Source organism: Oncorhynchus kisutch, linkage group LG21 (genome assembly GCF_002021735.2).
Source record: "Oncorhynchus kisutch isolate 150728-3 linkage group LG21, Okis_V2, whole genome shotgun sequence".
Lineage (NCBI taxonomy): Eukaryota > Metazoa > Chordata > Actinopteri > Salmoniformes > Salmonidae > Oncorhynchus > Oncorhynchus kisutch.
Genome location: NC_034194.2, coordinates 29,592,223 through 29,618,017, shown reverse-complemented (window position 1 = coordinate 29,618,017; position 25,795 = coordinate 29,592,223). Strand labels below are relative to the sequence as shown.

The window sequence follows — 25,795 nt, the reverse complement described above, 5'->3', positions numbered from 1 at the left end:
CCGATGTCACAGGAAGGCCATAAAGATCATCAAGGACAACAACCACCCAAGCCACTGCCTGTTCACCCCGCTATCATCCAGAAGGCGAGGTCAGTACAGGTGCATCAAAGTGGGGACCGAGAGACTGAAAAACAGCTTCTATCTCAAGGCCATCAGACTGTTAAACAGTCACCACTAACACTGATTCAACTCCAGCCACTTTAATAATGGGAATTGATGGGAAATGATGTCAACTATATCACTAGCCACTTTAAACAATGCTACTTAATATAATGTTTACATACCCTACATTATTCATCTCATATGTATACGTATATACTGTACTCTATATCATCTACTGCATCTTTATGTAATACATGTATCACTAGCCACTTTAACTATGCCACTTTGTTTACATACCCTACACTACTCATCTCATATGTATATACTGTACTCGATACCATCTACTGTATCTTGCCTATGCCGCTCTGTACCATCACTCATTCATATATCTTTATGTACATATTCTTTATCCCTTTACACTTGTGTGGATAAGATAGTAGTTTTGGAATTGTTAGTTAGATTACTCGTTGGTTATTACTGCATTGTCGGAACTAGAAGCACAAGCATTTCGCTACACTCGCATTAACATCTGCTAACCATGTGTATGTGACAAATAAATTTCATTTGATTTGAGTTCCAGTTCATTGCACTGCTGAGTCTCCACAGTTTTTTCCCTAACGCAGGAAAGGGGGAGAGAGTTGAAGAGAAGGTGAGAGGGGTGGAAGAGAAGGTGAGAGGGGTGGAAGAGAAGGTGAGAGGGGTGGAAGAGAAGGTGAGAGGGGTGGAAGAGAAGGTGAGAGGGGTGAAAGAGAGAATGAGAGGGTGGAAGAGAAGGTGAGAGGGATGGAATAGAGGGTGAGAGGGGTGGAAGAGAAGGTGAGAGGGGTGGAAGAGAGGATGAGAGGGTGGAAGAGAAGGTGAGAGGGTGGAAGAGAAGGTGAGAGGGATGGAAGAGAATGTGAGAGGGGTGGAAGAGAGGGTGAGAGGGGTGGAAGACAGGGTGAGGTGGGTGGAAGAGAGGGTGAGAGGTGTGGAATGGAGGGTGAGAGGGTGAAAGAGAGAATGAGAGGGTGGAAGAGAAGGTGAGAGGGATGGAAGAGAACGTGAGAGGGGTGGAAGAGAACGTGAGAGGGGTGGAAGAGAGGGTGAGAGGGGTGGAAGAGAGGGTGAGAGGGGTGGAAGAGAGGGTGAGAGGGGTGGAAGACAGGGTGAGGTGGGTGGAAGAGAGGGTGGGAGGGGTGGAATGGAGGATGAGAGGGGTGGAAGAGAAGGTGAGAGGGATGGAATAGAGGGTGAGAGGGGTGGAAGAGAAGGTGAGAGGGGTGGAAGAGAGGATGAGAGGGTGGAAGAGAAGGTGAGGGGGTGGAAGAGAAGGTGAGAGGGATGGAAGAGAACATTAGAGGGGTGGAAGAGAGGGTGAGAGGGGTGGAAGACAGGGTGAGGTGGGTGGAAGAGAGGGTGAAAGGGGTGGAATGGAGGGTGAGGGGGTGAAAGAGAGGGTGAGAGAGGTGGAATGGAGGGTGAGGGGTGGAATGGAGGGTGAGAGAGGTGGAAGAGAAGGTGAGAGGGTGGAAGAGAGGGTGAGAGGGTGGAAGAGAGGGTGAGAGGAGTGGAATGGAGGTTGAGAGGGGTGGAAGAGAGGATGAGAGGGGTGGAAGAGAGGGCGAGAGGGGTGGAATGGAGGGTGAGCGTGTGAGAGGGTGGAAAAGAGGGTGAGAGGGGTCGAATGGAGGGTGGAATGGAGGGTGAGAGGGTGGAAGAGAGGGTGAGAGGGGTGGAATGGAGGGTGGACGAGAGGGTGGAAGAGAGGTTGAGAGGGTGGAAGTGAAGGTGAGAGGGGTGGAAGAGAAGGTGAGAGGGTGAGAGGGGTGGAAGAGAAGGTGAGAGGGGTGGAAGAGAAGGTGAGAGGGGTGGAATGGAGGGTGGAATGGAGGGTGAGAGGGGTAGAAGAGAGGGTGAGAGGAGTGGAATGGAGGGTGAGAGGGGTAGAAGAGAGGGTGAGAGGGTGTAAAACAGGGTGAGAGGGGGAGCAGGGTCAGAGGTGTGGGAATGGGGTAGCAAGGTGGCTGGAAGAGAGAGGAACACCAGAGAGAGAGGGGGAAGGGGTAGAGAGTCCACAACTCAAACCACAAATGGTTGTTGGTGCGTGGTTGTTTACTAGAGCATTTCTGAGGACACTTCATGTCTCGATCAACAAATGTTTCCTACAGTCTGGGACTTATGTGACAGTAGATGACATACAGTACAGTATGTACTATGTAGCAATTAGGTGACAGACAGTTGAGAGGGCTGTCTGTCGTGTGTATCTGTTGATGTATTGATGCTGCACAGTTACATGTATAAACTCCTGAATACAGTTATACTGTACAGTAGGAACAAGGCACAATGCATTAACTATAGAATATATATATATATATATATACAGTTGAAGTCGGAGGTTTACATACACTTAGCTTGGAGTCATTTAAAACTTGTTTTTCAACCACTCCACAAATGTCTTATTAACAAACTATAGTTTTGGCAAGTCGGTTAGGACATCTACTTTGTGCATGACACAAGTCATTTTTCCAACAATTGTTTACAGACAGATTTATTTCACTTATAATTCACTGTCACAATTCCAGTGGGTCAGAAGTTTACATACACTAGGTTGACTGTGCCTTTAAACAGCTTGGAAAATTCCAGAAAAGAATGCAATGGCTTTAGAAGCTTCTGATAGGCTAATTGACATAATTTGAATCAATTGGAGGTGTACCTGTGGATGTATTTCAAGGCCTACCTTCAAACTCAGTGCCTCTTTGCTTGACATCATGGGAAAATCTAAAGAAATCAGTCAAGACCTCAGAAACAACATTGTAGACCTCCACAAGTCTGGTTCATCCTTGGGAGCAATTTCCAAATGCCTGAAGGTACCACGTTCATCTGTACAAACAATAGTATGCAAGTATAAACACCATGGGACCACGCAGCCGTCATACCGCTCAGGAAGGAGACGCGTTCTGTCTCATAGAGATGAACGTACTTTGGTGCGAAAAGTGCAACTCAATCCCAGACCAACAGCAAAGGACCTTGTGAAGATGCTGGAGGAAACAGGTGCAAAAGAATCGATATCCACAGTAAAACGAGTCCTATATCAACATAACCTGAAAGGCCCCTCAACAAGGAAGAAGCCACTGCTCCAAAACTGCCATAAAAAAGCCAGACTACGGTTTGTAACTGCACATGGGGACAAAGATTGTACTTTTTGGAGAAATGTCCTCTGGTCTCATGAAACAAAAATATAACTGTTTGGCCACAATGACCATCGTTATGTTTGGAGGAAAAAGGGGGAGGCTTGCAGGCTGAAAAATACCATCCCAACCATGAAGCACAGGGGTGGCAGCATCATGTTGTGTTTTTTTTTGCTGCAGGAGGGATTGGAGGGAGGGGCACTTCACAAAATAGATGGCGTCATGAGGCAGGAAAATTATGTGGATATATTGAAGCCAAATCTCAAGACATCAGTCAGGATGTTAAAGCTTGGTCGCAAATGGGTCTTCCAAATGGACACTGACCCCAAGCATACTTCCAAAGCTTTGGCAAAATGGCTTAAGGACAACAAAGTCAAAGGTATTGGAGTGGCCATCACAAAGCCCCGACCTCAATCCTATAGAACATTTCTGGGCAGAACTGAAAAAGCATGTGCGAGCAAGGAGGCCTACAAACCTGACTCAGTTACACCAGCTCTGTCAGGAGGAATGGGCCAAAATCCACCCAACTTATTGTGGGAACCATTTAAAGGCAATGCTACCAAATACTAATTGAGTGTATGTAAACTTCTGACTCACTGGGAATGTGATGAAAGAAATAAAAGCTGAAATAAATAATTCTCTATACTATTCTGACATTTCACATTCTTAAAATAAGGTGGTGATCCTAACTGACCTAAAACTGGGAGTTTTTACTAGGATTAAATGTCAGGAATTGTGAAAAACAGAGTTTAAATGTAGTTGGCTAAGGTGTATGTTAACTTCCGACTTCAACAGAAGTATACACACATATACACACATGTTTTAAGTGAAAAGTAGGCATTGGTCTGAAGCTGAAAAAGAGAGGAAATTCACATAAGCACCACAATGCCTATTCCACCTGTGCTCTATCAAGGTTTTTCAGCACACAGCTTTGACCTACTACAGGAGCAATGTTGGTATTGGTACTGTGTGTTAGGGATAATAAATTCCCTGTAAACATTATTTTTCTTTGTCTCTGTCGTCCTTCCCCCGCACATACGATCACATACTTTTTCACTCCACGGGGAGTTGAGATATAGCGGGGTGTTAAGGTTCCCTCCCCCAAGAGGCGTACGTAACATACTTCATAGCTACTGTAGTAGGTCAAAGCTGTGTGCTGGAGAACCTTGGTAGAGAATGGGTGAAGTAGGCATTGTGGTGCTCCTGAATTTCCTTTCTTTTTCAGCTTTAGACTAACGCCTACTTCTCACCTAAAACATTGTTTTTTTGTTTTTAATTTCCAAATTTCTTACCCCCGGAAGGCATATGCCAAATTATTATACAACATTCTAATAAAGCATAATGGCAGTAAAAGTTCATATGGCTGCAATCCCAATACCGGAATCGATATGACAATTATCAGTGAAAATAGAGGGCGCCAAATTCAAACCACAGAAATCTCATAATTACAATTCCTAAAACATACATGTGTCTTATATCATTTTAAAGGTAATCTTGCTGTTAATCCCACCAAAGTGTCTGATTTCAAATAGGCTTTTTAGCGAAAGCACTAAAAACGATTATGTTAGGTCTCCACCAAACCACAATAAGCACAGCCATTTTCCAGGGAAATATAGCATTCACAAAAAGCAGAAATAAAGATAAAATTAATCACTAACCTTGAATTCTCTTCAACAGATGACACTCATAGGACTTCATGTTACACAATACATGCATGTTTTGTTTGATAAAGTTAATATTTATATAAAAAAATCTGAGTTTACATTGGCTATTTAGATTCACTAGTTCCAAAAACATCAAGTGATTTTGCATAGCCACATCGTTTCAACAGAAATACTCATCATAAATGTAGATGATAATTATATATATACCTCTCCTTAATGCAACCTCTGTTTCAGATTTTTTTTTAAGTTTACGGAAAAAGCAACACATGCAATAATTTGAGACGGCGCTCAGAACAGAAGCCAAATTAGCCGCCATGTTGGAGTCAACAGAAACCAGAAAATACATGATAAATGTTTCCTTACCATTGATGAACTTCATCAGAATGCAGTCCTAGGAATTCCAGGTCCACAATAAATGCTTGATTTGTTTGAAAATGTCCGTTATTTATGTCCAATTAGCTACTTTGGTTAGCGCGTTTGGTAAACAATTCCAAAGTCACAAATCGCGTCCACTATAACATGACGAAATGTCCAAAAGTTCTGTAACAGTCAGTAGAAACATGTCAAACGATGTACTGAATCAATCTTTAGAATGTTGTTTACATATATCTTGAATAACGTTCCAACCGGAGAATTAGAATGACTTCAGATGACCGGTGGAATGCAGGTGCTTCCCCTGTGAACGTGCATGGTGAATGCATGGTTAACTCGTGGCAGTGGTGACTATTTCCTGTCTCATTCGACCCCCCTTCACATTAGAGTCATCAGACAAAGTTCTATTGACTGTTTACATCTAGTGGAAGGCATAGGAAGTGAAAACTCATCCATATCTCGCTGTAATTTCAATGAGAGCTTGGTTGAAGATCTGCCACCCACAGAAAAAAAACAGGAAATGGAATTTCTCAGATCTTTGCCTGCTATATGAGTTCTGTTATACTCACAGACATAATTCAAACAGTTTTAGAAACGTCCGAGTGTTTTCTATCCAATAGTAATAATAATATGCATATATTAGCAACTGAGACTGAGGAGCTGGCCATTTACAATGGGCACCTTTTCATCCAAGCTACTCAATACTGCCCCTGCAGCCATAAAAAATTTAAGTGGAAAAAAAGGCAACAGAAATAATGTAGTTGTTAGTATTTATTTAATATTAACAGCGGATTTTCCACAGGGAAGTGAAAAACCAGAAACCCATTTAAACCAATATGGAGAAAACTGGAAAAATATCCATGATTTCTCTTAACACAATCAAGCAAGCTCCTGGAAAATACACAAATAATCAACATGTACCCATTAACTATTTACAGTACGTAAAGATGTACCTTAAAGTTTACTGAAGAAAGGCCTAGTACTACGTTACCTGTTAACAAAAGTGAGTTATCACTAAATATAAAATGTACAACCAAATGTACATTCATCAGAGATACTTTTTAAATACAATTCAGGGATGACCACAATTGCTCTTGACAAGCTACAGGTTTATGCAGCCTTTTTTGTTCAAGCCCAGTTCTACCACACCTGATTCTACTATTCATGGTTCCGATGAACAGCTGAGGTCTCGACGAACAGCTGAGGTCTCGATGAACAGCTGAGGTCTCGATGAACAGCGGAGGTCTCGATGAACAGCTGAGGTTTCGATGAACAGCTGAGGTCTCGATGAACAGCTGAGGTCTCGATGAACAGCTGAGGTCTCGATGAACAGCTGAGGTTTCGATGAACAGCTGAGGTCTCGATGAACAGCGGAGGTCTCGATGAACAGCTGAGGTTTCGATGAACAGCTGAGGTCTCGATGAACAGCTGAGGTCTCGATGAACAGCTGAGGTCTCGATGAACAGCTGAGGTTTCGATGAACAGCTGAGGTCTCGATGAACAGCTGAGTAGTAGAATCAGGTGTGGTGGCACTGGGCTTGAACAGAAAAACATGCAAAACCCTGTGGATCGTCAAGAGCAATGTGTCACGCCCTGACCTTAGTTATCTTTGTTTTCTTTATTATTTTGGTTCGGTCAGGGTGTGACGAGGGTGGTTTGGGTGTTTTGACTTGTCTAGGGTTTTTTGTATATCTATTGGGTTTTGGTTTGTCTAGGTAAATGTAGGTCTATGGTGGCTTGAATTGGTTCCCGATCAGAGACAGCTGTTTATCGTTGTCTCTGATTGGGTATCCTATTTAGGTTGCCATTTTCCATTTTGGTTTTGTGGGTTATTGTCTGTGTAGTTGCATGTCAGCACTCGTATATATTAGCGGCACGTTTGTTTAGTGTTCTTCATGTTCTTCGTGCAAATAAAGAATATATTCAAATCACGCATATTATTATTCAAATTGTATATTTGTATTCAATTGTATTGTATTCAAATTGGTCTCATCGTTACGACGAACTTGACACAATGTTGCTCCTGATAAAAACACTATTGATAAGTATTGATAGTGTGCCAAGTACCATGTGTACCATGTGCATTTGAATTGGCATAAGTCGTTTGTCAGCTCCAGCTTGCATTTCTCCGTGGCAGGTGCACAATCCACCACTTTACCATAACACACTGTGTCCCTGGACAGTACTGTAGGGAATATGAACCCAACTTCTAAAGTGTTGGTCCCATGTTTCATGAGCTGAAATATAAAATCCCAGAAATGTTCCATATGCACAAAAATATTATTTCTCTCCAATTTTGTGTACAAATTTGTTTACATCCATGTTAGATAAGATAATCCATCCACCTGACAGGTGTGGCATATCAAGAAGCTGATTAAACAGCATGATCATTACACAGGTGCAACTTGTGCTGGGGACAATAAAAGGCCACTCTAGAAATGTGCAGTTTTGTCACACAACACGATGTCTCAAGTTTTGAGGGAGCATGGAATTGGCATGGTGACTGCAGGAATGTCCACCAGAGGTGTTGCCAGTCAATTGAATGTTCATTTCTCTATCATAAACTCCCCCCAACATCATTTTAGATAATTTGGCAGTATGTCCAACCCGGCCTCACAACTGCAGACCACGTGTAACCACGCCAACCCAAGGGGGTAGTGCTGAGGTGTGTTTCTGTCTGTAATAAAGCTATTTTGTGGGGAAAAACTCATTCTGATTGGCTGGCAGGACATAGGCCCACCCACTGGGGAGCCAGGCCCACCCGTGGCAGCGCCCCTGCCCAGTCATGTGAAATCCATAGATTAAAGCCAGCCAGCCAGCCAGCCAGCCAGCCAGCCAGCCAGCCAGCCAGAGACAGACAGACAGACAGACAGACAGACAGACAGACAGACAGACAGACAGACAGACAGACAGACAGACAGAGAGCGAGAGAGACAGACAAACAGATACAGAGCGAGAGAGACAGACAGACAGACAGACAGACAGACAGACAGACAGACAGACAGACAGACAGACAGACAGACAGACAGACAGACAGACAGAACAGAAATAACATTTTGATTTTATGTTGATCCAATGGAGGCAGAGACACACAGTGCTTAGATTCCCCTCAGGTATATCTGCTTTGCACACACACCCCCAACAGCCCTCTGACTCAGGAAGTGAATGCCTGTGTGTGTATGCCTGTGTGTGCGTATGACTGTGTGTGTGTATGCCTGTGTGTGTGCATGACTGTGTGTGTGTGTATGACTGTGTGTGTGTGTGTGTGTGTGTGTGTATGACTGTGTGTGTGTATGACTGTGTGTGTGTGTATGACTGTGTGTGTGTGTGTATGACTGTGTGTGTGTGTATGACTGTGTGTGTATGACTGTGTGTGTGCATGCCTGTATGTGTGCATGACTGTGTGTGTATGACTGTGTGTGTGACTGTGTGTGTGTGCATGACTGTGTGTGTGCATGACGTTGTGTGTATGCCTGTGTGTGTATGACTGTGTGTGTATGACTGTGTGTTTGTGTGCATGACAGTGTGTGTGCATGACTGTGTGTGTGCATGACTGTGTGTGTGCATGACTGTGTGTGTGTATATGACTGGGTGTGTGTATGACTGTGTGTGTGTATGACTGTGTGTGTGTGAATGACTGTGTGTGTATGACTGTGTGTGTGTATGACTGTGTGTGTGTGTATGCCTGTGTGTGTGTATGACTGTGTGTGTATGACTGTGTGTGTGTGTATGACTGTGTGTGTGCATGCCTGTGTGTGTGTATGACTGTGTGTGTATGACTGTGTGTGTGTATGACTGTGTGTGTGTGTATGACTGTGTGTGTGTGTATGACTGTGTGTGTGCATGCCTGTGTAAAAGCGGGGTATAAGTGCAGTGCACCCAATATCACGTTAATGGATGTGCCCTGATCAGTTCCTCCCACCGATATTGAAGCTTGTCTTTTGGGAAAGAAATGGGACATAACCTAGTCTCTCTCAGTATACCTCAGCTTTCTCCTCTTCTCACATTTCAGGGTAGCTCTTTTCAATCATTCTCCATCCATTCTGGCTGTATAATAAAGAAGTCACACCGACAGGGGGCTGTATTAAAGAACTCACACCGACAGGGGGCTGTATTAAAGAAGTCACACCGACAGGGGGCTGTTAAAGAACTCACACTCACAGGGGGGCTGTATTAAAGAACTCACACTCACAGGGGGCTGTATTAAAGAACTCACACCGACAGGGGGCTGTATTAAAGAACTCACACTCACAGGGGGTTGTATTAAAGAAGTCACACTGACAGGGGGTTGTATTAAAGAAGTCACACTGACAGGGGGTTGTATTAAAGAAGTCACACTGACAGGGGGTTGTATTAAAGAAGTCACACTGACAGGGGGCTGTATTAAAGAAGTCACACTGACAGGGGGTTGTATTAAAGAAGTCACACTGACAGGGGGTTGTATTAAAGAAGTCACACTGACAGGGGGTTGTATTAAAGAAGTCACACTGACAGGGGGCTGTATTAAAGAAGTCACACTGACAGGGGGCTGTATTAAAGAAGTCACACTGACAGGGGGTTGTATTAAAGAAGTCACACTGACAGGGGGTTGTATTAAAGAAGTCACACTGACAGGGGGTTGTATTAAAGAAGTCACACTGACAGGGGGCTGTATTAAAGAAGTCACACTGACAGGGGGTTGTATTAAAGAAGTCACACTGACAGGGGGCTGTATTAAAGAAGTCACACTGACAGGGGGCTGTATTAAAGAAGTCACACTGACAGGGGGCTGTATTAAAGAAGTCACACTGACAGGGGGTTGTATTAAAGAAGTCACACTGACAGGGGGCTGTATTAAAGAAGTCACACTGACAGGGGGCTGTATTAAAGAAGTCACACTGACAGGGGGCTGTATTAAAGAAGTCACACTGACAGGGAGCTGTATTAAAGAAGTCACACTGACAGGGGGTAGACCGAGGCATTCACTTCTCTCTGGTTTTCATTTTATAACATCAAATGTGATACCCAGCAGCAGGTTCATGTTTATTGTCATGAGTCTTGTCCTGGAGGCAGAACTCAGTGATTTCACCTTCAAAAGTCAAAATTGTACAAATGTGCTTTGTTGTATTAATTTAATAAGGTTACACTTTTTAAATCTTTTTTTTAAACGTGCTATCTAGAACCAAAAAGGGTTATTTGACTTTTACTTGGAATCAAAAATGGTTCTACCTGGAACCAAAAAGGGTTCTCCTATGGGGACAGCCACAGAACTCTTTTGGAACCTTTTTTTTTTTAAGAGTATAAGGTTAAGCATTAGGGTTAGTAGTGTTGTTTGGGTTAGGGTTAAAATCAGATTTGATGACTTTGTGGCTGTGCCAGCTAGTGACCACTCTGCAGAGCTGCCTCCAGAACAAGATTCATGATGAAAAATGCTAACCTGCAACACAGCTCCTCAATGGAATATTACTCAATGGAAAAAGTATGATTGATGTTTCCATTGATAGTACAGATATATTCATTTGAAGACAAGAGTGTGTCATCATGGTTACATGTTATCCATCTACAGTGCATGGGTAGGTAGTTCCTTCTATAGAAATAGAATGACTAGAATGGACCTTCCCATTCCATTATATTTCTATGGTGCCCTCCCTGTAGCTACAGTAAATTAACTGTGTGTTTACTGTCTGTTCCACAGACCATAGTTCGAGGGAACCGTCCCCCGAAGGATGCGTCCATCAATGGTCTCCTGGAGGAGTTCGACAGCATATCTGTGACACGTTCCAACTCCCTACGTAAAGAAAGCCCTACGGGCTCCCACCAGGCTGGGGCCCCCAAACCCGCCTCCCACCACCCCCACCCCAACGAGGCGAACGGCTTCAGCCACTATTACTCCCGATACTCCTGTGACCTGGACACCCCCAGTAGGGACTTCTCTCTGGAGCCCTACAGGAAGGATGGTAAAGGCTTCGCTCCAGATGGGGACTGGGCCGTGGGGAGACACTACCGCTTCCCCAAACAGAACGGCCACCTCACCCACGCCACCCGCGTCCCCTTCTACCCCGACGCCATGCCTCAGAAGGCCGATTACGCCAAGCTGCCTCCGGACTACCACACCTACCTGGAGAGCAAGGTGGCGGGGGCGCGCTCGGCCGACGAGGTGGGATCTGGGTCCGGGGTGGGCAGCGCAGGGGGGTCTGCCGGGTCCACGACAGGGGGGTACTACCGGGCGTCCGTATGTGGCTCGTCCAGTCAGGACTACCGGGACGCGTCAATGGTGGGGACGCCATCCCGCACCTCGCTGCACAGCGAGCAAATCAACTACCCGGACAGCGAGTGGAGCTACAGCGGCGTGTCCAGAGATGAGTACGAGAAGAGGCCCAAGTCGTCGTATGTGAGGCAGAACAGCCCCACGCCGGCCATCAGACAGCGCTCAAGGTCGGGGTCTGGCCTCCAGGAGCCCAACGTGCCCTACAGGGCCAGCGGGGTCTTTAAGAGTCCCCCTCAGACACACCCCTACAACTCCTACACCTACCCACGCCTCTCAGAGACACTCACCAACTCACAGGCCATGGCCAAGGTACGTCTGGGCTGGTGTGTATATTTCCATGTGTTGGAAAATATGAATGCCAAGGTATGACACCAAGGGCAATATGTTAGCACTGTTATTTTCTACTATTATCAACATAATAAATCATCTTGTTTTGGTAATCATTTGGATCAGGTGATAAGTAATAGGCAGCATTTCCCTATGAAGTACCTACTAAACTGATAGGTTTGATTTGTTGCAATCCCCATTAGCCGACACCAATGGAGACAGCTAGTCTTACTGGGGTCTGACACATAAGACATTACAAACAATACAGACAGTACAGACAGTACAGACCGTACAGAAGGGAGTTCCATGCACTCATGGCTCTGTATAATAATGTAGGTTTCCTATAATTTGTTCTGGACATGGGGACTGTGAAAAGACACCTTGTGGTATGTCTGGTGGGGTAAGTGTGTGTGGCAGTGCTGTGTGTAAGTTCCAACACATTTATCTCTCCTCTATCGGTGTGATGGATCTAGTTTCTGTAGTTAATCTACTGTTCCCCAGCGGAGGAAGGCTCTGCTAAGACACAGAATTACCTTTACGGGATCCACACTAGATTCAATTAACTCTACACGCTACGATAACACAGTTCAGAGGAGGGGGAGAAATGGAGGAGGGGGTGGGAGGAGAGGGAAGGAGGGGGAGAAATGGAGGAGGGGGTGGGAGGAGAGGGAAGGAGGGGGAGAAATGGAGGAGGGGGTGGGCGGAGAGGGAAGGAGGGGGAGAAATGGAGGAGGGGGTGGGCGGAGAGGGAAGGAGGGGGAGAAATGGAGGAGGGGGTGGGAGGAGAGGGAAGGAGGGGGAGAAATGGAGGAGGGGGTGGGAGGAGAGGGAAGGAGGGGGAGAAATGGAGGAGGGGGGTGGGTGGAGAGGGAAGGAGGGGGAGAAATGGAGGAGGGGGTAGGCGGAGAGGGAAGGAGGGGGAGAAATGGAGGAGGGGGTGGGAGGAGAGGGAAGGAGGGGCAGAAATGGAGGAGGGGGTGGGAGGAGAGGGAAGGAGGGGGAGAAATGGAGGAGGGGGTGGGGGTGGGAGGAGAGGGAAGAAGGGGGAGAAATGGAGGAGGGGGTGGGAGGAGAGGGAAGGAGGGGGAGAAATGGAGGAGGGGGTGGGAGGAGAGGGAAGGAGGGGGAGAAATGGAGGAGGGGGTGGGAGGAGAGGGAAGGAGGGGGAGAAATGGAGGAGGGGGTGGGAGGAGAGGGAAGGAGGGGGAGAAATGGAGGAGTGGAGCAGAGGAAAGGAGGGGGAGAAATGGAGGAGGGGAGGGGCAGAGGGAAGGAGGGGGAGAAATGGAGGAGAGGGGGCAGAGGGAAGGAGGGGGAGAAATGGAGGAGAGGGGGCAGAGGAAGAAGAGATAAACTGTCCATCAGTCTGATACCACAGTTCAGCTGAGAGTGAGGGATGGGGAGGACAGAGGAAGAGAGGTATGAAGGGAGAGAGGGGGACTGGGATAGTTTTTCATTTGACATACCGATTTCATGGCACAGAGTATATGAGTTTATATATAAAATGATGCAAGATTCAAGACTTCGTGCTTTCAGCTAAAATTATTGAAGAGAATTCTTGCCACCAACAAAATGTTGAATATTGGGGCATACAATCATCGCAGCTCTGCATATTTTGTTGAGAGGATACAGAATCAATATACCATTTTGTTCTGGTATTGCCCTCAGGTAGCCTGTTTCTGGTCTCAGGTTCCGGAATGGCTGAAAAAGTATAACATTCATCTAAAATTGACCGTAGAAATAGTATTGTTGGGAGATTTGGAGAGACCTGTTTAGTAAATTACTAATATACTAATATTCTTAGTAAAAATATTTACCTGCAACTCACAATCTGTGGATTCTATTCGATTAGATAGATTGAAATTGTACGTTAAACATCACAGCATAGTTGAAAGATATATGTTGAGTATAAATCCGAAGACTGGGCCAGCAGAGATAGATGGGATGGGCTGAGGGTGGCCAGCAGAGATAGATGGGATGGGCTGAGGGTGGCCAGCAGAGATAGATGGGATGGGCTGAGGGTGGCCAGCAGAGATAGATGGGATGGGCTGAGGGTGGCCAGCAGAGATAGATGGGATGGGCTGAGGGTGGCCAGCAGAGATAGATGGGATGGGCTGTAGGTGGCCAGCAGAGATAGATGGGATGGGCTGAGGGAAGCTGAGGGTTGGGATGTGGAACTGGTGTCAAGTGGGAGTGGAGTTGCTGGGTGGGGGATGGAATGACGGTCAAAGATAAAAGTAAAAAAAGAAGTCAAAATAACCCCCCCATAAAGTTAGTTTGAATAACACTGTTTTTTTCGGATGGTTGCGGGGCAGCTCTCCGGGAACTGTTCATGGATCTTGGAGGGTTAGTGGTCTGGCGGTTGGGATCTTGGAGGGTTGGTGGTCTGGCGGTTGGGATCTTAGAGGGTTGGTGGTCTGGTGGTTGGGATCTTGGGCCGGTGGCGAGAGAAGTCTTCCTTTGAGCTCCTTACTCTTTGACCTGTGAACTACAGATATACTGCAGACAAACATGTTCCTGGAGAAGAGCTGCATGGAGAGGAATTATAATCAGCAGCGTAGTCTGTTTCTAAGTAAACGGAAAACAAAGGGGTTCATTCATTTATTTAGTGTTCTAGAAGTCCTGATAACATCTAGAGAGCATGCGTGTATGTGTGAAGCGTACCAGGCCCAAGCAACTACCGCTCTGCAACTGCAGTCCCCTATATCAGCTTCAGTTATGTAACAGTGGAGTGGCACAGTACATATGGAGATATAGACCCAATGGAGATGCCATAATAATCCACATTCAACAGCAACGTTCTTCACTTCTCCCAGTCCTGGTCCTGGAGAGCTGCAGTAATGCATGTATGCAGGGCTTTGCTCCAACCCAGCACTAACACAACTCTTTCAGCAAATGTTTTAGTTTTTTATTGATTTGTTAAATTAGGTTTGTTAGTGCTGGGCTGAAACAAAAGTGTGCACACCGTTGCTCTCCAAACGCAGGATACGAGAACACTGTTAGAGTACGTGTGTCATGGGTGGACTGACGTTTTGGGCAAATGACATATAGGCTGGTCCATTTTCATCCCAGTGGGCCTGTCTAACTTGTTTAGGGTTTTTCTTTCTCAAAATGATCATTATCTCACTAATAATGGGGGCCTCGAAGAAATTGGGAAGAAATTATACAGTATATTAAAAATGTCAGGGGCGATTTTTGATCCCAGTTTATGTATCCTTTGTTGACCCTGCCGTGCAAACGCCTGTGTGATAATCTGAAGGTGAATGACAGGCTGTCATCCCAGTGCTGAAACAATGACCTTTCATTGAACTGTGCAGAGCAGAAGGATCAGTCAAATGTATCATATATATATATATATACATACATGTGTGCTCTGTATCTGCTGAGGAGAGGAGACTAGCTATAGTAGACTGTACATCTGGTGTTACAGTAGTACTGTATATGCTGATGCAAACCCCAGGATGCCCTTATGAAATCCACTTAACCTCCAACGCCTCAGTAAACACGCTGTCTGGGAAAATATTGCACACACAACTGGAACCAGAAACAGTCATTTACAATGTGTTTTTTTGTTACAAATAACTTGGCTGTGATTGGGCCTGACAGGTTCTATATCTGGTCACACTTTACACACATCCTAGAATTTAAACAAAATTCACTACATGACTCACTATTTAGTTCCATCTGAAGAAGTAGGAGATGTTGGAGGGTATGTGGAAAACAGTCACAGGATGTGTCATGACGCTTGTAGATTACTAACATCAGTAGAAAAAATATAGAAAAAACGAGTGTGGTTTGTTGTAAGTGATCTGGAAGCTTAAGAACCACCATTCTTCGCGTGCCTCTGGGACCTTACATCCGCGCCTCTCTTCTCTTGCTCTCTCCCCGCCTGCTCTTCTCCTCTCACTCCCTGCGCGTCTCTTCTCTCTGCGCTCGTCTTCTCTCTCTCCCCACGCTCTTTTCTCTCGTGTCCCTCCCCCGCGGCCTCTCATTATCTCTCTCTCCCCCCGGCCCTCTCTTCTCTCTCTCCTCCCCCTCTGCCATCTCATCTCTCTCTCGCCAGCCGCCTCTCCCTCTCCTCGATCCCCACCCCTCTCCCTCTCCTCTCCCTCCTCCACTCTTCCTTCATCTCCCTGCCCTCTCTTCTCTCTCTCCTTGCCTCCTTCTCTCTCTCCCTCCTATCTTTCGATCTCTCCCTGCCTATCTTCTCTCGCTCCCTGCATCTCTTCTCTCTCTCTTTCCCCTCCTCTACGCTCTCTACTCCTCCCCGCCTCGATCTCTCGTCTCCCCGCCTCTCATCTCTCTCTCATCTCTCCTTCTCTCCCCGCCATCGCTTCTCTCTCCCTCCCTGCCTCACTTCTCTCTCCGCCTCCCCGCCTCATATTCTCTCTCTCCTGTCCCCGCCTCACGTCTTCCTCTCTCCCCGCCATCTCTTCTCTCTCGTCCACGCCTCTCTTCTCTCTCTCTCTCTCTCTCTCTCTCTCTCTTCACCCGCCTCTCTCTCTGTCTCCCGCCTCTCTTCTCTCTCTCTCTCTCTCCCCGCCTCTCTCTCTCTCTCTCTCTCTCTCTCTCCCCGCCTCTCTTCTCTCTCTCTCGCCCCACCTCTCTTCTCTCTCTCTCTCTCCCCACCTCTCTTCTCTTCTCTCTCTCTCTCCCCGCCTCTCTTCTCTGCTGTATTTTTCTCTTTGAATTCAGTCATTGAACAAAATCCCCCTTTTTGTTGTGAGCCGGTGGGGGTATAACAGTAGACAGCATGGGGACTTACACACACACACACACACACCACTCCTCCTCCAAAGCAGCAGCGACAAATTGATGTTGCGGCACTTTCTCCTTTCTGCAGCCTCCGCATAAAAATGGCCCCAACGATGTTCCAGCACAGAATTCAATTTCCCAGTTTCAGTTGGGTTGTTGATTACCTTGCCAAATTCAGATTAATACGCATTTAACTAACATGGATCAGGAGACCCTTGGCTGACAGCCAGCCGCCGGGGCCCGCCAATGATAGGGTGCCTGGAGAGTCATCCATCCCTCCTGCAGACAATGAGGTGCACAGCCCTCCTTACAGTCATTATTTAAACAAGTCCACTCTGCATCATTATACCGGCATCTACCCAGCCCTCCTCCTACTCTGTGTGTATGTGTAGGTGGAAGAGTGTGTGTGTGTAGGTGGAGGATGAGTGCGTAGGTGGAGGAGTGTGTGTGTGTGTGTTTGAGAGAGAGAGAGAGATTCTACATTTCAAGGTTTCCCTCCTTCCTGCCCCGCCTCTTCCTTGTTGTCAGGTTTTCATTAGGAGACTACTATGTCTTGTCGGAGTGTGTGCTTGCGGGAAGTGTACGTGTTCGCTGGGAGTGTGTGTTCGTGGGGGAGTGTGTGTTCGGGGAGGGGAGTGTGTGTGATCGTGGGGGAGTGTGTGTGTTTGTGGGGGAGAGTGTGTGTTGGTGGGGAGTGTGTGTGATGGGAGGAGTGTGTGTGATCGTGGGGGAGTGTGTGTGTTTGTGGGGGAGAGTGTGATGGGGGAGTATGTGTTGGTGGGGAGTGTGTGTGATGGGAGGAGCGTGTGTGATCGTGGGGGAGTGTGTGTGTTTGTGGGGGAGAGTGTGATGGGGGAGTATGTGTTGGTGGGGAGTGTGTGTGATGGGAGGAGTGTGTGTGATCGTGGGGGAGTGTGTGTGTTTGTGGGGGAGAGTGTGATGGGGGAGTGTGTGTTACTGGGGGAGTGTGTGTGTTCATGGGAGAGAGTGTGATGGGGGAGTATGTGTTGGTGGGGAGTGTGTGTGATGGGAGGAGTGTGTGTGATCGTGGGGGAGTGTGTGTGTTTGTGGGAGAGTGTGTGATGGGGGAGTGTGTGATCGGGGGGAACGTGTGTATTCGGGGGGCAGTGTGTATTCGGGGGGGGGGTATTCGGGGGGAGTGGTGGAGGTAATTTAATTGACTCTGACAGTCAGAGCATCATCTCCTCAGTGCTGGAGGCAGCTTGTCTTCACTAGATAGATTATTAGTCTAGATATTATATATCTCAGCCCTGTACGACCAGGGAAGGTTCATAGCTATGATACTGTCTACTTTAAAACAGCTGCTTTTCTGAGCAATCTTTCTAATTATTAGAACATGTAAACAGCTTAATCAGCGTTCCAGTGGTGTATTTGATCTGCACATGTACCAGAACCGGATAGCGCAAGATTCCCTCTTATCCATGAGAGAAGTGAGTTCAGAAAAACTGAAAGTAACACCTTGTAAATAGTTTTCACACTTTATATGTCCAAACTTATATGTCAAAACAAATCACAGTTTTGAGCCGGCTGTCATCTTATGAGCTTATTAGAGTATTATTGTAATATTAGCTTATCTAGCTTAAATAGCTTATGTTTTCAGGGTATTAGCTGTCTTTCCAACACGGTCTCTGTCTGTCTTCCATCTCTCGCAGGGTGATTACGACCGGCAGTCACGAGACGGGAGTCTCCAGGTCCCAGGGTCTGACACGTACCCCCGCGGGCCCCTCAAACTACCTCAGAGTCACAACAAGCCCTCTGGCTATCCCCCCGGACACCTCCAGTACCCCCCTGTGTTCCACCACTACAAACCCTCCCCCTACCACCACCCACCCTCACAGCCCAGCCCGCCATACACCCCACAGGTGGGTCTACCGTGTGCGTACGTTTGTGTGCATGCGTATGTGTGTCCTAAAATAGGATTATATCTTGTTTATGACCTAAAAATATTATGATCTACAATTACGTATGACTCTCAGAGAAACATGTGTAACTACAAAGATCACCACCGACAGTGCAGTAGAGTCATCAACCTGATCTCTCCTCCCTCCCTCCTACAGGGGGCATATTCCCAGCCATCGTCCCTCTACATTCCCCTGGGGGCCTACCCCCCTCCTTCCTGGGGCTCCAGTTCAGACGCCCAGCCCTCCAGGGTCTCCCACGAACAGTTCAGGGCCGCCCTGCAGCTCGTCGTCAACCCAGGTAATCACAGAGAAGCCTAAGAAAGAAACACAAGTACAACCCAAATCAGTTAAAACATACAGTAAGTTCTTCTGCTAGTTTGTAGATAATGAACAGAAGCTTCATACATATCTTTCTGGGGGCAGCAAACATTGATCAGCCTCTGATCTGCCCATCTTTGACCCCAGGTGACCCCAGGGAGTACTTGGACAGTTTCATTAAAATTGGCGAGGGCTCGACGGGCATCGTGTGCATTGCCAGCGAGAAGCACAGTGGCAAGCAGGTGGCCGTCAAGAAGATGGACTTGAGGAAACAGCAGAGGAGAGAACTGCTCTTCAACGAGGTGAGAAGTCAAGGGTTAGGGGGTCATGGGTTTGTCTCCTAGGAGACCAAACCATTTTGGTCCTGTATTTTTTAAAACTTTAATAGACTGAAAGATTTAGGTAAGATAGTGTAAACCTATACGTTTAATTAGTCAACATTTCAATTAGACGTGCAAGAGTAACACTATAAAGCTCGTTTTTAGCCCCCAGATTAGGCTACCTCACAGAGAGGCTTTTCTGGACCTCAGATGTGTTGATCAGAGCAGTGTGTTAGTGAAGCTGATTTAGATGTTGCCAAGGCAACAAGCGGACATTATTTTGGGTTTGGAAAGAAGTGTGGCAAGCCTTTTAGCTCTACTCTACTGTACCATTGCTGCCTGCTATGTAGCAACACTGTGGAGCTGTTACTACTCAGTAGTCAGACACAGTGTTTTTGTTATGAAGCCAGTGAGGGAAGACTTTGTTTGAATGAAGTGGGTTGAATGACTTCCAGTATGTTAACAAGGTGTTGACATCGAACCAAAACATGAAGTATCTTGTCCTTACACATTTACGCACCCACATCAATGATTAGTAATAGTGTGTGTGTGTGTATTTTGAAGCTTGATGTTATCCTTTTAGCACCCCAATGTAATAATCCCATTTCATTATGCTTCTAAAAAGATTGCAGAGCCATTTATTTATTTCATTTGTGACATAGGCTACCTGCTATTCTATAAAATAACTCTTCAATCAATTCCATCATTCATTGCATCATATATTGCAGACATTGACATTTAAATTCAACCTAGATTTGATGTTAGGAGTCAAATTTAACCAATAAAAAATACATGTACATTTTTAAGGAAAGAATATGCTTACAAATACCCCCAAATAAGATGCCATTATTTACAGTACTATCCTCATTCATTCAAATGTAATCTTCAATCACATTTTTGGGAGTAGCTTATTGCAAAAATAACAACTTTGATCTGTGTCCAATACTTATGGAGGGCACTGTAGCCTACATCAGGAGAATACTTTTGCTTGCAAGCTTCATCAGTAGCCAGTTACCAATCCATCAATAGATGGGAAGATAACTTGGTAAAACTGAACATGAAGGCTAGGCAAACTGGGCTTTTGTTAGCTAGTTAGCTTAGCAGTGTTAGCCCAGTCCCTAGCTTTCTTCAATTTCCTTCTAACATGCATGGCTGTATTTTCATCAACTTTGTCAATGCCTATTGTTTCCAAAAACTATACACGTTATTTCTTAACACTGTAATATAATGTCACCTTCTGATAGTTAGCTACAAATGTAGGATGAAAACCTATGCTAGCTAGTTGCGTTAGCTAAACACCTGTATGGAGGAATGAAACTTGCCTTTTTTAACTGTAAAGTATTGATGTGATGTAGACATAAATAATAGACTTACCTTCAAGTAGATGTTTTTAGTTTTCTTCTAGGACATCAGGCAAGCAATCTACACCAGTGTGAAACTAGCAGGTTTGAGCTAGCTTATCAGAGCTGCTCCTAGGTAAAATGGCGGACCATTTGCGACGCGATTCGAGCTAGAATTCCTATCTACTTGAGGATGACATCTTCACTGGTATGGACACCATTAATCGTCCAAACTGTTTTTTTCCTTGAATGTTGTATGTTTCACTGTTCTACTCAGGCCCAGTATAATTGCATGATTCATAATCATGTCCACTCAGTAAAAAGATCTGCCAATCACACTCTATTCTGGAGGGTTGGTGCTGACATTTTCAATTGATTGGCCACACCTGTTGTTGATCGTTTGGTACTCAGGTAGGGGGAGGCTGTGTAGAGCAGGTAGCTGTCTGTTTCCTTCAAAGGTTTTTTCATTGCATTTTAAAACCTTTTAATATTGTCTACTTTTAGCACACTTTTTACCCCTGTTAAAAAATATATAATATTTACCACTTAAATAAATATAGTTACTTTTTGGGAAACTTCTGGTGCACAGCTAGGTCTGTTTTGCCACTGTTGATATATTGGCTGCCTACGATGTAACCTGTGTTTGTTGTTTTGTTTCTAGGTGGTGATCATGAGGGACTATCACCATGAGAACGTGGTTGACATGTACAACAGCTACCTGGTCGGAGACGAGCTCTGGGTCGTTATGGAGTTCCTGGAGGGCGGGGCCCTGACGGACATTGTCACTCACACGAGGTAACCAATGATCTGCCACTAAAGTCCATTTGCCTCTCTCCCAATGCATTAGCTAACATGAGTCTTCAATTCACTGTCTCAAAAAATAGCATTTGAATTGTTGTCCCACTAATTAATCTTGGGAAGTGAATAACCAAAGCAGATCCACAACAACCCCCATCAGATCTGGTTTCATGGGTTTTAGTTATTCATCTCAAACTTTTATCTCTCTCTCTCCTCGGTTGTCTTCTTCTCAACACCTTGTTGTTTCGATTAGCACACGGTGTGTCCTTGGTCTTTTAATTATAGTCATTTGTGTGGCGTGTCAGGACGTGTTTCAGGGCGTGTTTCAGGGCGTGTTTCAGGACGTGTGTCAGGGCGTGTTTCAGGGCGTGTCAACATTGTGTGGAGTGCTTCAGGGCGTGTGTCAGGGCGTGTCAACATTGTGTGGAGTGTTTCAGGGCGTGTTTCAGGGCGTGTGTCAGTATTGTGTGGAGTGTTTCAGGGCATGTTTCAGGGCGTGTCAACATTGTGTGGAGTGTTTCAGGGCATGTTTCAGGGCGTGTCAACATTGTGTGGAGTGTTTCAGGGCGTGTTTCAGGGCGTGTTTCAGGGCGTGTCAACATTGTGTGGAGTGTTTCAGGGCGTGTCAACATTGTGTGGAGTGTTTCAGGGCGTGTCAACATTGTGTGGAGTGTTTCAGGGTGTGTCAACATTGTGTGGAGTGTTTTAGGGCATGTTTCAGGGCGTGTCAACATTGTGTGGAGTGTTTCAGGGCGTGTTTCAGGGCGTGTCAACATTGTGTGGAGTGTTTCAGGGCGTGTCATTGTGTGGAGTGTTTTCAGGGCGTGTCATTGTGTGGAGTGTTTCAGGGCGTGTCATTGTGTGGAGTGTTTCAGGGCGTGTCAACATTGTGTGGAGTGTTTCAGGGCGTGTTTCAGGGCGTGTTTCAGGGCGTGTCAACATTGTGTGGAGTGTTTCAGGGCGTGTCATTGTGTGGAGTGTTTCAGGGCGTGTCAACATTGTGTGGAGTGTTTCAGGGCGTGTTTCAGGGCGTGTCAACATTGTGTGGAGTGTTTCAGGGCGTGTTTCAGGACGTGTTTCAGGGCGTGTTTCAGGGCGTGTGTCAGTATTGTGTGGAGTGTTTCAGGGCGTGTGTCAGTATTGTGTGGCGCCGTGGCAGGTGATATTAACACGGTTGTGTCAGTGGTGTCCCTGTCAGCGTGAAGTCATGAGATGTAGAAAAAAGTCCACACTTTTGCAATCAGAATATATACAAATCTAATTCAGTCGGCTCTTTTGTTGCCTAAATTACTGTTCAATGTGGAGAGCTGAATAGAACACGCACGCACACACACACACACACACACACACACACACACACACACACACACACACACACACACACACACACACACACACACCGCTCCCCCTTGGTGTCTGCCAACACACACAGTGTACCAGTTCCAGATTGGCCTCTCTTTGTGTGTCATGTTCATGTTCCACAGCCATTTCAATTAGCTGCAAATGTAAATTATCCTCAGGAGGCTGTATAGTGGCTGGCCTGTACTTTACCCAGACTCAGCTGATGAAACTACTGTGTGTGTGTGGGGGGGGGTATGGGTGTGATGCCCTTGGCATCTTTCATTAAACAAAAAACTTTATTTTTTATTCTCTGTTTGAAATCATTTACTATCGTGGTAATCATTTGTTTTGGGCGTTTGTGTGTATGTGTGTGGGAAGCATTCAATCTCCTTTGTCTACACATCAATCTCCCATTCTCTAGATTGTTTTTCCATTCCCTGAAGCCTCATTTATCTATTGTAATTCTCAATGCATATATGTGTGACAATAAAACCTGGTGCGATCAACCATGGGAGGGGTGTCTTTGTGTGTGCGTTTGCGTGTGTGTTTAGAGTTGTAAGCAAATGGCAAGACAATTGATTCCTGTGGAGTGAGACAGGATAGTGAAGACAGTGCTGGAGGGTGTGTGTGTGTGTGTGTGTGTGTGTGTGTGTGTGTGTGTGTGTGTGTGTGTGTGTGTGTGTGTGTGTGTGTGTGTGTGTGTGTGTGTGATGGGGGAGGTTCACACCAGCTGGAGCTTCATGTTAATGTTCTGTGGAGTTCAGCCAGATGAATAGTTTACCCCCCAGTCCATATGGGACCACACACACACAGAAAACACTACACAGTTATCGGCATGAATTTCATGCTCCTACAATGTTCCATTCTTCCTAGTATAATTAGCTTTTTCATAGGAACGTTGAGGAGAAACACAATTGCAATAGTGTGTGTATGTTGTCTCCTACCGCCATCCTAACCCGTGTGTGTTGTCTCCTACCGCCATCCTAACCCGTGTGTGTTTGTCGTCTCCTACAGCCATCCTAACCCGTGTGTGTTGTCTCCTACAGCCATCCTAACCCGTGTGTGTTTGTCGTCTCCTACCACCATCCTACCCGTGTGTGTGTGTGTGTCGTCTCCTACCGCCATCCTACCCCGTGTGTGTGTGTGTCGTCTCCTACCGCCATCCTACCCCGTGTGTGTGTGTGTCGTCTCCTACCGCCATCCTACCCCGTGTGTGTGTGTGTCGTCTCCTACCACCATCCTACCCTGTGTGTGTGTGTCGTCTCCTACCGCCATCCTAACCCGTGTGTGTGTGTGTGTGTCGTCTCCTACCGCCATCCTAACCCGTGTGTGTGTGTGTGTCGTCTCCTACCGCCATCCTAACCCGTGTATGTGTGTGTCGTCTCCTACCGCCATCCTAACCCATGTGTGTGTGTGTCGTCTCCTACCACCATCCTAACCCGTGTGTGTGTGTGCCGTCTCCTACCGCCATCCTAACCCGTGTGTGTTGTCTCCTACCGTCATCCTAACCCGTGTGTGTTGTCTCCTACCGCCATCCTAACCCGTGTGTGTTGTCTCCTACCGCCATCCTAGCCCGTGTGTGTTGTCTCCTACCGCCATCCTAACCCGTGTGTGTTGTCTCCTACCGCCATCCTAACCCGTGTGTGTTGTCTCCTACAGCCATCCTAACCCGTGTGTGTTGTCTCCTACCGCCATCCTAACCCGTGTGTGTTGTCTCCTACCGCCATCCTAACCCGTGTGTGTTTGTCATCTCCTACCACCATCCTAACCCGTATGTGTTGTCTCCTACCGCCATCCTAACCCGTGTGTGTTGACTCCTACCGCCATCCTAACCCGTGTGTGTTGTTTCCTACCGCCATCCTAACCCGTGTGTGTTGTCTCCTACCGCCATCCTAACCCGTGTGTGTTGTCTCCTACCGCCATCCTAGCCCGTGTGTGTGTGTGTCGTCTCCTACCGCCATCCTAACCCGTGTGTGTGTGTGTGTCATCTCCTACCGCCATCCTAACCCGTGTGTGTGTGTGTGTGTGTGTTTCAGGATGAATGAGGAGCAGATAGCCACAGTGTGTGTGTTGGTGTTGAGGGCTCTATCGTACCTCCACATACAGGGAGTCATCCACAGAGACATCAAGAGTGATTCTATCCTCCTGACCAGCGATGGACGGGTAAGACCACACGGATTCTGGACTAACTTATTTAATAATGTACAGAACTAACTGGCCTTGTATCATTGTAGGACTCCAAAACACTACCCTACACCCTCACACTGACCTCTGTGTTACAGTACATGGCTCGCTATTTCTGGGCTACTGCCAGTGATGCAGTACAGTATGATCTCCTCAAGTGCCTCTGACTGCAGGACTGGAGAGAGAGGAGAGGAGAGGAGAAACAATTCATAATCAATTAGCACCCAGTACCTATTAATTAAAGCCTGCCTAATGCCTCTTAACGAGCTGCTGGAACGTGATGGATGGTTGGCTAATTAAGGGATAATAGAAGCAGGATTAGAGTGGCTTATGTGAAACCTCTTCAACCCCAGTTTCCCTTATAATTATTACATGGACAGAAGTTAAATATTAGAACATTTAGAAAATAAAGTTAATATTCAAACCCCAAAATGTTTTCTGATAAAAAGGAAGCACGCATCCAAAATGTCAAATCAATGAAGATAAAAATCTGTCATTTATATGTCCCCATGTAGAAAAGTGTTCTGAAAATTCCCATAGATCCCAGATTCCCAGATGATCAACCAAATATGTTCTGTTCCCACAGATCAAGCTGTCAGACTTTGGCTTCTGTGCCCAAGTGTCCAAAGAGGTGCCCAAGAGGAAGTCTCTGGTGGGCACGCCCTACTGGATGGCACCAGAGGTCATCTCACGGTTACCCTACGGCACGGAGGTAAGGACACACATTGACAAGTATCACATTAAAAAGTTTATTGTTGTATATAATAATAGCATTCACGTTGCCTGCTAGGTGGATATCTGGTCGTTGGGCATCATGGTGATAGAGATGATCGATGGGGAACCCCCGTACTTTAACGAACCCCCTCTACAGGCCATGAGGAGGATACGAGACAACCTACCCCCACGGCTAAAGGAGTCACACAAGGTCAGCAGGG

The 25,795-nt window shown here is 46.3% G+C and overlaps 1 protein-coding gene across 3 annotated transcripts in view; it reads left to right on the top strand.

The window, feature by feature from the left end:
* Positions 1-25,795, top strand: part of LOC109866423 (serine/threonine-protein kinase PAK 5) — a 110,611-nt gene that overhangs the window by 82,870 nt on the left and 1,946 nt on the right. For all 3 annotated transcript variants that reach the window (XM_031800722.1, XM_031800721.1, XM_031800720.1), the window contains 8 exons: positions 10,983-11,864; positions 18,311-18,520; positions 18,716-18,857; positions 19,025-19,179; positions 21,199-21,332; positions 24,713-24,839; positions 25,447-25,572; positions 25,651-25,785. In XM_031800722.1, the coding sequence (XP_031656582.1) occupies positions 10,983-11,864; positions 18,311-18,520; positions 18,716-18,857; positions 19,025-19,179; positions 21,199-21,332; positions 24,713-24,839; positions 25,447-25,572; positions 25,651-25,785 (1,911 nt within the window). The remainder of the gene's footprint in view (positions 1-10,982; positions 11,865-18,310; positions 18,521-18,715; positions 18,858-19,024; positions 19,180-21,198; positions 21,333-24,712; positions 24,840-25,446; positions 25,573-25,650; positions 25,786-25,795) is intronic.